Raw genomic sequence first — 11099 nt, forward strand, 5'->3', positions numbered from 1 at the left:
TCTGTTTGAATCAACCTGAGCTGGTTCTTCAATGAACTCTAACGAAGCTTACATTGAGATAGTGGAGTACCTAAACCCTTTCCACCGGTACATGGATTTTCCTTCCCTTGGCCGAAAATTGTCAAACTAAATCTGTATTCAGTTGTCAAGTTGAATGATGGATCGAATTTACCAACAAGCGCCACCAACAGTGGAGCAATGGAACAAAGTTTGTGTTGCTGTTCAATTTGGTCGGGTGTTTTAGTATTACCATAAAGTAGAAAGTAGAGTGCTCTGCAGTAGGTCGTGGTCAGTGACTAGTACATAGTAGTAGTCCTAGTAGGACAACCTCGGAGTCTGTTAGCCCACTAAAGAATGAGGAAAGTATAAGGGCTCATCCCATCAAATAAAATGAAATGGACTTTCGATGTAGGCTATGGAAAAACCTCTTTTTCGAGGGCATTCAATACTAGTTTATGGTCAAAAGAGCTTTTCAGCATCTTCTTGGCCCTTGAGCAGTTTTAGTGTCTACCATCTGCGAATGGCTCCTATTCCACCACCACCACCATCACCACCACTAGCTTTCCACCTTAACTAGAACCACAACCAACCACAACAAGAACTCCTCCTGCAATGGGGAGCACTCGAGACATTATCCAAGACATGTATCTTCAGTATAATAAACTCCGTTTGGATCCAACTTTCTGACCCAAAACCACATCAGGCTAAGGTTCAACTTCTTCCCCCGTTATCGCTCGTTGTTTCACTTCCTACCGCCAAACCATCAGTTCTACACTGTACTGTATATTGTGAGTGTGTGTATGTATGTAGTTGGAACATGGCAGCTGGACCGAGTTCAAAGATTGAGACATAGCACTGTACACATTTTGTTGGGATCTCAACTGAATGTGGAAATATTTCCACCAAGGGACACATTTCCACCCAACTCAGAAGAGAGGCGGAGGCTGTTGTTGTAGTAGTACACACATTACACAACACTCTGACTTAGCTTCAGTTGGTCGAGAATAACGATTTCCACTCTGGACGTGGTCCACAATGTGGCAATAGGGATAATATCAAATGTTTGAGTTTACTATGGACAATGTACGTTCGTACGTACGAGTACGTACGTACAAGTGTGTATGTGCATGTGTGCGAGTTTTGCCTTTATCCATTAGACACTTGTAATTCTCTCATGACATCCATGTATGTAGACATGCGAACATACTACGTACATAGTGAGCAGGCAGTAGAGAGAGACCGGTTGGGTTGTTGAGCTTTGGTTGTCGCCCTTCACATTCTCGCATTGATAAGATTAATTAAGAGAACAATCAAAGTGACATAACTCATTTCGAACTTGATGGTTGAACAAGCAAAACTCGCCTCTTTGGCGACACTCTATAGAATGGGGTGGATCCGAAATTTAAAACAGACTGTACATCAAAAGATCAAGACCGATTCAGTCCATCATTTTATGATAGAACTCTTCATAGTTGATCAATCCATCACCATTCGAATCAGCATCCTTAATCATCTGTTTGGCTTCCGTTGTTGAGATGTTGTGGCCCAACTTATTCATGGTGTATTTGAATTCCGATGCAGTTATGTAACCATTTCGGTCCCGATCAAAGACCCGAAATGCCTGAACCAAATCCTCTTCTTTCTTCATGTCCCTCATTTTCCCAGCCATTAAATCGAGAAACTCTTGGAAATCGATATTTCCGCCGCCATCGGAATCAATTTTCTACAAGGAGACTTCATGTCAATCCAAGTTTTCGAGGAACTCTGATTGAACTTACCCTAACAATGTTTTGAATCTCTTCCTCCCGTGGCCTCAGGTTGAGATTTTGCATGGCTTGAATCAGTTCTCGACTCGAGATCGTCCCAGAGCCATCGTTGTCAAATAGATCGAATGCCTTTCTGAACTCATCTTCTTGCTCTTTGTCGAGTGTCATGGCCATTACAGAGAAAGTGGTTTTGGGCCTGGGAATAACTACAATCGGCATGTGTAGCAACAAACAGCTTTCACAATGTGATTTGGCGACCGGAGCGACCTTGGCTTTGGTTGGAGAAAGCCAGTGGTCAACTGCAAAATTCAATAAAGAGACACTAATGGCCAGAGCTTCTCTCCTTGTTGAGGATCGAAAGGTTGAAAAGCTCCAAACGACTTTCCTTGACCTTCAGTTTGAAGACGTAGACAAATACTTGACCTAGAGCACTACAGTTTTGACGGGGTTAGCATTTTTTTTAGTATTTTTGGGGCTTGGGGTGTTAGAGTCGGAGGATTGAGCTTTGTCCTGCTAGTAGAGCAAGCTATCACAAGTTGCATTATGATGTCCAGTACCAGATTCTTCCTACGTCTGTGGATGCGGTTAGCGTTTAAAAGTTTCTTTGCGAATAATTTGGGAGGAGAATCGAACCTACCACATGTTCTTACATTCGCTTGGAAACACAAGAATATTCCTTACTGAGGTGGAATATGGCCAGCTCAGAAATGGATGGTTTGTTGGCACATCTTCGATTGGTTGCATATTAATGAATGTTTCCGTACGTTCGCTTCGACAAAGGTTGAAACCATTGGGGCGTGGATCTGTTTACTTGAGCGCACGTGCACCAGCACGTGTTGGCTCGTAAGTTATGTCGACCTTTCCTGTCATAACTATCGAACCTTTGCTAAAAGCCCGCTTAAAGTGGCCATTGTGCTTTTGCAGGGGGCTTTTCTGAACATGGTTGTTGGCATGGTAGAATCCGTTGGGAATATGGCAAGTTCGCTTGAGAAATCTCGGCGGAAGACTCTAGCTAAAGACAGCCGAGCGTGTGTGCATGGACCAATAGAATAGGTGAAAGGAGGAGGAGGAGCAATACACACTAGAAGGAGAAGACTGATGACAATCATAATGATGTCATCACTTATGGCGTGATGCTCCAAATGATTCACAATACAACAGGATGGCTGTGCCTGTCAGACAATCGATAAACAACTCCCTTCTTAAATACGTTGAAATATGAGGATGTCTCTGATCCGCGTGCCGTTTTGCCAATACGACGAACAACCATTCAAGTCCCGGATTTCAATCCATAGGCCAAAGTAGAATGGAGAGAAAGAGAGTGTCGCTCGCGACTCAGATTAGTTGTTTGTTTTGAAATGATTGCATAAGAGTGTGAATGGATTCTCAAATCTGCCAGCCAGCAAAATAGCTGAGTAAAATTTGAACCATTCCATTTGACACCAAGTCGGAGCCTGAGGATTAAAGACACCCGAATCGTTCCTTTCATTGATGCTCAATGTTCATGTGAGTAGTCTTATTACTGGGATAGGATGAATATGCAGCCCTCGGTCCCAGTTCCTCCTCCCTTTTGCGAGTGAGTGTGTACTGTATGTGTTAAGTGCTCTGGTGTATTGAGCAATCTGAATGTGATACAGTTTTTCAAATCGATTTGATAACATGACACCCAAGATTTTGTGGGATTAGCTTCGCACCCGTGCCTTTGTAGTGGATACGGGATGTACAGGACAAACACGAGGACACACATTCATCCGACAACTCTCAATGGTGGCACTACTCATAACGTTGAGAGTAAAGAGCCGAGGCCAACAGAGTAGCAATCTTGTACGAGTAAGCTGTGTATGTACGTATGTGCGTGATAAAGCGAGAGTTAGGAGGAGAGTTCGGGTTCCACTTTAGGACAGAAAGAGTTTGGAACGCGGAAACATTACAATTTAAATCCTACTAGCCTTTTACTTGGGCCAGTTGGTGAAACTGGCACTGGTTTTATCCATTCCCTATGGTAGATATCATTGCCGCCAGGGTCATAAAATCTCTTTTTATGTTTTTTGGAAGCCATGGACGGTGTGGAAAGCATAAGGCAAAATGACTTCTCTCTTTCTTTATTCTTTTTCGGCGAGCCCACTTCAAATGATAGCACGTGGAGGGAAATTCAAATGTTAAGCCAAAAGTTTTATTGAACCTTTTCATGATCATTTCTGAAGATGACAACTTCGACTGAAATCTGGTTCGGCTTTCCATTTGGGTTTCGACATCGAGGTCATGACACAAGTGTTTTTTTTCCTTTTCCATTTCTGCCCACTTGATGTCTTTTCTTTGAAATATCGAATCGAACATAGCTCAATAAGCGCCAATCGTGGGCGAGGCTTAATCCGACTTGGTCTACTCAGCAAAAATTTCTTTTCCTTCATCCAACTCGGGATATGGTCCATGTTGGTCCAACTTCAGAGAGACACATGGAGGGAGACAGAAGAGGGATCGAACGATGCCCAATGGAACACACGATGAATGTGGCGTGGGTCAGGTCTGTTGTTGGCAGGCAGTCGGTGGAAGAGGGCGGCAAACTCCACTGACCCAATGACTAGATCAGCAAAAACTTCTTTCAACAATCGAGAAGAATTAATCGCTAATCATCCCGAGAACCCGCGCCACACAATCGAAAATCTTTCCCCAACGGCTCACAATAGGTCCAATCATATGACCAATTTTATGGGAGGATAACCCGGACCAATTGCCTAAGGTGAATCTGGCTCTCTCTATTCAGGCGATAATGATTGGCGTGATTTTCTCCGCATTCGTAGCACACAATGCTCAGAATCAACACCGAGCCCAAAGTTGCTTCGTCCCTTTGGTTGGTATTAGTCGGTGCATGGTCGGTGCTATAATGTTTGCAATCAGGATCAAGAGTTGGATGGACCCCGTTGAATGCTTGAAGATGTATTTGAGCGCAATTTCTGCTCTCTTTTTCATAGCGACAGGAACACATTTGCGTCTTAAGAAAGGCTTACACCTGGTTTTAAGATTTATGGATGTGTCCCGCTACAAGCAAGCAGTTATACCGCCAGCCGAGGTTGTGGCTCCCAAACCTCATGGCTTATCTCAGGAGACGCCCAATGGAACCCAAAGAGAAACTTAGAAGGGAAAAAGAAAGGTAGAGACAGAGAGAGGACTAGAGCGAGCACAGCAAGAAGGAAGGAGGGAGGGAGGTGGTTGTGCCCGTTATGAGGCCCCTATAAGAAGGAGGCAATCCATAGGGTCTGTCCAGCCCATGCTTGAAGCTTGTCACAATGGCCATTAATTTCAAGTAAACATCACGGTGACCCAAACTTTTTTTTGCTCTGGAACACCCATTTTGAGCGGGACGTGATACTGCTTTTGCCTTAGAGTTCCCCCTATGAGACTGCTAGGAGCATACAGTATGTAGTTAACTGAGGGGCAATTTATGGCCGGGATAAGCCATTCTTCAGGCTGCACTCCTATCCAGCTTAACCAACAACCATCGTCACCAAAGTGCCGGAGTGAGTGGGTGACTTACTTGCCGTTGGATAGTCAAAGAAAGTATTATGTGACGGTATGGTCGTTGCAAAGTAGAGGAAGAAGAAGAAAAAGTCAAAAGACTTTTGCAACAAAACGGCCCCAAAGTCCAGTGGTGGCAGTAAATTCCCTTTTCTTTCCAACTCTGATAACATCCATACCCATCGCACCACTAGCAAACGCTGCAGTCGAGTATAACTCACCCACGAACTAACTCCAAGAGTCCAGTCACTGTTTGTAGTGGTACCAGGTTTGGATTTGTGCACCTTAATTTTTGGCTGCTCTCAAATTCGCCTCCAGTCTTCATCCGCCATATCTAGAGGATAAGAACGCGAAAGCAAAAATATTCCCCTTAGGAGAAGAGGGCTGGACGTTGGAAAATCCTGGGGGAATAACTTCACTGCAGAGGATTGTACCGAAAGGCGCTACAATCCAGGGAGGAAAAATAATTGCTTTCATGCATCTTAGAGTCCGACTGGAAACTCCCTTACTTCATCAACACTCTTTATTTGCCATTGGTGTCTGAGTCCATGAATTGTAGTAGGTGGAATTTAGTTTTGTACCACGCATAGCCTTGTGCCATTCGACAAAAACCCACCAATATTCCGTACTGTCCAGAAAGAGATGGATAAGAAATACTTGAGCGGTAGCTGCTGCCCAAGAGCTGTTTCCAAACAAGAGGGTACTGGTCAGTCGGAACACATTTTTCAGACCTATCAGCTAGCCACAAGGCAAGGAGAGTGGTAGCAATCCTCTTTATATTTTTTGTTGTTCCCTGGCCGTCGCAAAAGAGAGCAAGAGAGAGAAAGACAGAGACAGAGAGAGAGAGACAGAGAGAGTTGAATGAAGAAAAGCTAAGAGAGAAAGAAGATGCAGAGGTCTTTGAACGCCGACAAAGACGATGACGATGAAGACGAAGAGACGACTCTTTGGTTGGTCTAAAGAATATGGTTTGCTGAGAAAAGGAGATGGACCATCCCCAAAAGAATGATAGAGACCACTGACCAACATGGGATCCGATTCTCTTGAAGGAACATCAGCCCTGAGTCAAAGGATGCGACGAGTATGAGCTACGCACACTGAGCGAGTGAGCCAAGGCTCGGAACCGCAGAGCCTTGAGGGAGAAAGAAATACAATAACGCATTGGTTGCGTGGCGTTAAAGGCTTCAAAAGGCTGCTCCTCCCTCTCCCTTCGTTCGGCCTTTCCATGGCAAGCCACAGCCAAGGCGAGAGCGAAATAGAGAGAGAAAACTCGTTGGTGAACAAAAACAGAGACAGAGACGAAGAGGTATATCTCACTTGGTCATTTCTTTTCTTTTTCTCCCCAATTGCAAAAAGTCTTCCGTTTGGTAATCCGAAAGTTCCTTTGGTAGAAAGACCATTGTCATTTCAATGGAGAGCGAGAGCGAGACCGATAAAGACAGTCACATCAGATGCGGGGGAGAAGGAGTGGAACAGGCAGGAGAAGAAGCAGAAGCAGAAGCAGTTCATCAAATAAGTTTGCCCAAAAGTCTATGCCGGCCATCAGAAGAAGAGACAAGGGTAGGGCAGAATCAAGAGCACGGATGACTATCCTTACTGCACTCACTCCATTGGATGAGCCGGAGTCTGAATGAAGACCGACCAAGATCCATCCATGATGGGCCTGGAAGCGGAGCGAAGCCCTGATCAGCCCGAGGGGATTGAAAACTTCCCAAGAGCATCTCACCAATCTACTCTATGAAAAAAGCGGAAGAAGAACCCTAGAAACTTCATATCCAGGCTAAATTCTTACCTGCCTCAGGTCTGCCCATCTCATTAATTGAATTAATTGCCCAATGACCTCACTGACCGAGCACCGCCAGTTGCGATACTCTTCCAAGATGCGACACCCCTGACAATGATATGGTTGGGGCTTGTTGAGTCAATGCCCGTCGCGTGATAACCTGTCAGAGGCTCCATAAATTTCAATTGCAATTGTATCGACTGGCCACTCCATGATATGCCATTCAGGGAGGACCAGAACCTGTTCCATTGGATCCTCCTGCCCCCGGTTCTCCCTCTCTTTTCGATCTTTCTTCGGCCAACAGACCTTACTCAAGTCTGATTTTATACGTATTTTTTCTTCTTCTCTCGATAAGCCTCTAAGCCACCTTGGCTGGCCTGTCCAGAAACCTCTTTCATACTCTCCCTTCACACATTTTGAGATTTATTTCTCCTATGAGAGTTTAATCGCAACGATCTGAACCTTTTTTCCTCATGATGCCAAGGGGGAAAAACCTTCGGTCCTATTTCAAATTCTGGCACCGCTGGGGACATGGACGACCAGCTTAGGTACGATGCCGATTGACTCAGTTGGTTTAGCCTCTTTTTTTCACTTGCCGTCAGTTCTCTTCCTGTCTGGGTTGGCTTTTTATCGAAATGCTATTCTGGTGACTGACTCTCTGGACCCATCTGTCAACCTGGAACCCACCGAGTCTAGCAAGCTAGCTAGCAAGTAGCTTCGGGTGTGTCGTCCCCCGAATGATGCTGTGTACGACATGCGTGTGCATGCGTGCATGTCACCGGACACTATCAATTCCAACCCATTTCATGGTTGTGTGATATTGCAAGATCTGGCAGCATAGCAATGACTTGAGGCAGACTTCATTCCGAATGGTCAATGGTTCCGCAAAACCGCTTCGAGATCCTCCCAAATTCACTGATGGCCATGTTGCCAGGTTATCAGTCTGGCACCCGGTGTGTATGTGTGTGCATGAGTCTTGCCTGCTTGCCTGTCTACTTGACTTACAGTCGGAGGAACAAGCTGGAACTGGGTGAGTGGAACGTCGATGGCTGTCCCACTGCGTGGATGAAATGAACAGAAAAAGAAGACGATTTCTATTGAATAAAACATGACCCAAGATATCGGTTTGGCCCCTCAAGGCGATGGAACACATACGTAAAGTTCGACCCAGCCTCAGCCAGGTCCAAAGAGCAGAGGCCAAGTTGAACGCCGACCTCTCTGTGTAACTTCAGGCCAAGAGCAAAAGGATCCGAGTATTGAACCACGCGAGGCCAAGGCTCCAGACGAAAATGGAATAAAAACGCACTTGCTTGAGGTGACCTCTGAAGAGATAACTGGCATCAGGTTGGCGTGCCTAGCTGGAGTTGTCTTTCTCGTGAGAAGATGGGTCCAACCCAGGCAAAGAAAGAAGATATGTCCTTTGGACGTCAAAGCCTGTTTTTTTGGCTTCCATGGAAAGACAAAAGTTTCCAATATCCGGAACTTTTTTTTGAAATCCTGAACTTGCACTCCATTCCGGATGAGCTACTCTACCATAAGGAGGGCTCTTGTTTGTAAGTTGGCTTTCGAAAAACACGATAAATGAGTTGATCACGAAGGACTTGGAGGGCCGTTGAAACATGTTCTTGCAACTGAGCAAAATGCTTTCTAAAACAAAGGAAACTAATCGGATTGTTATGACGTTCGACAGTTTCATATTTCCCGGAAAAGATATTTTTAGAACAATCAGATAAGTTTGAAGTATTTTTCTTGTTTTTCATTGCATTGCAAAGACTCAACAAATGGTAAATAAATATTTTTTCGTTTTTTTTTTTTGGAGCGAAAGTCTGTGGGGATTTAGGTGGCTTGAGTTTCCATCATTGTCTCCTTTCCTTAGATTTTGTTATCAAGGGCATTAAATGAACGACTTTTGTTCCATTTTCTCCCACTTTTGTTCCAACTCTCATTCCATCTGCAATTCTCAAGTAGGAGGAGGGGGGAGCAATGCTTTGGCCATATACACCACATTCTCTTTTGTTTGATTGCAAGTCGTAAAATAAAGAAGCTTTCATCCAATGGAATCAATGCTCGGCTCGCTTGGTCAACACCACCACCACCACCACCACCACTACTACTACTACTGTAGCAGTACTAGTACTAGTACTACTACCACTACCACCACCACCACCACCACCAATAGCGATGGTGGTGGAACTAGTAGTTTCAGCACCGGGACCGGTCACTACATTGGCTTGGTCTTCCTTTTTCTTTCTTTCTTTCCTTCCTTACTTACTTCCTTAGGCTAGCCCAGCCTTGCCCAGCAAGTACAATCCATGGAACAGCACTCTGAAATGAGGAGAGCCTGGCCATTCTCTGGCCATTCCTTGACCAAAAATGTTGTATTTCATTTCCCCCCATTTCTCCCTTCTTTCGTTCGCCTCTTCATCTATCCTCGTCCTCACCGTCTTCTTTTCATCTGGCTCATAGTTCCTTTGATCCATCTTGGACCGAGTACGAGGGAACAACGACTTCCTTTGTATGAAAGATTCTTCAGGCGGTTCTGGACGTTTCGACCACCCCACATCATCGCAACTTGTGCGTCTTTTTCGGTATTCTTCTTTCTCTCCAAGGGATTGAATCGACCCAAAAGCTTCGTGCGTACTAGGTACATACGAACGAGCGAACAGTGAGCGGATGTGGTGACGACTGCCCATTGCTGCCAATCTATCTTTCTTCATCCAACCTCTGCGAGAAAACCATGGTCATTTAGGTCCTCTTCTGATCTGCCATATAGCCTCAGAGTAAGTTGGAGGACTGACCACTCGTCCAGAGCCTTCCTTCCTCTGCTTTTTCTTCTTTTTCTTCTTTCCAATCCCTCTGGTGGCTTCCTTCCTTTCTTTCTCTCTCTCTCTCTCTTCCGATCTCTCCCTCTCGTTCCCTCTTTTCTTCTCCATTGCTTTTGTGTGGAACATTTCTCATCGACTACCAGAATCCATTTCTTTACCCGGCCCAGTCCTTGAGTGTACTGCGTGGCATAGAAAAGGGGGGCAGAAAAATTGAAAAAGAACAGAAATCCGAGTTCTATGCATCCAACAACCATCCCAACACGCATGTTAGCAGACAGCCATCTAGCCATCCTCCGTCCGATCCATCCATGTTCTGAGGAGTCTACTCATTCTCGTCGTCGTCCTCCGTCTCTTCTGCTCTCTCTCTCTCTCTCTCTCTTTTCTGTCTTCTCCCCTGTTTGTGGCAGTGGTCTTCATATCAACCATCTTTAGTCGGTCTCTTTCCTTCTGATTGCTACTGTTTTTGTTATTGATGCTCGGGCAGTCAGTCTCCTTCCTCAGGATCCTCCTTGGCCGCCGCCTCCTTCTTCTCCTCCTCCTTCTCCTCCCACTACCACTACATCTACGACTACTACTAGGTGCTTCCGCCCAACGAGATGCGAGTCAAGGCGTGGCATTGTCATGACAAACGATGAACAAAGGTTTTTGAGCCATCCATTAGGCTGCTGAGCAACCTCCCTTCGACCCCTTACATATTTTGAGAAAAGTACGCCATATCTCTCAAAGCTCCTACGCACTCCAAACATGGAACAACATCCTTGCATACGAACAACAACATGAAGTCTTGCAAACGCTTATTTTTACTGGAACTCTCAATTCAGGAGTCAATGCGAGTGAGCTAGCTTGGAGCTCAGATGCGCAGTAATAACGTAGATAGTTAACACATAAATATCAAAACTTAAGCGAGGCAAAGGCTCAAGATCAGGAGAAGCTGGAGAAGATGAAGAAGAAGACGAAAATGACAGAGATGAGCACGGATCCAAGACCTGGATATCTGGCTTGGACTTTGCGTGTCAAAGGCTGAGAGCATGCCCACTGGCTCGTGGGTTCGTTTTCTTTCCCCTTCGGATACAAAGATGGAATAGCAGATTATCAATCAAGGAAGCCACTGGTCTGTGATCACTAGTAGGTGCCCATGGGAGGTTGGATGCGAAGATGGCTACGGCAGAGTGAGTGGTGCGTGGATCGCGTCCGGCTGTCCCAACGCTA

At 45.3% G+C, this 11099-nt stretch overlaps 1 protein-coding gene across 1 annotated transcript; it reads right to left on the reverse strand.

The window, feature by feature from the left end:
* Positions 1-1243: 1243 nt before the first annotated feature.
* LOC131885056 (neo-calmodulin-like) lies at positions 1244-2041 on the reverse strand. The gene is made up of 2 exons (XM_059232981.1): positions 1779-2041; positions 1244-1723 (listed from the first exon to the last, which is right to left on the reverse strand). The coding sequence occupies exons 1-2, from the start codon at positions 1983-1985 to the stop codon at positions 1439-1441; spliced, it is 492 nt and encodes a 163-aa protein (XP_059088964.1). The 5' UTR covers positions 1986-2041; the 3' UTR covers positions 1244-1438.
* Positions 2042-11099: the final 9058 nt, after the last annotated feature.

The sequence above is a fragment of the Tigriopus californicus genome, chromosome 8, assembly GCF_007210705.1.
Source record: "Tigriopus californicus strain San Diego chromosome 8, Tcal_SD_v2.1, whole genome shotgun sequence".
NCBI lineage: Eukaryota > Metazoa > Arthropoda > Copepoda > Harpacticoida > Harpacticidae > Tigriopus > Tigriopus californicus.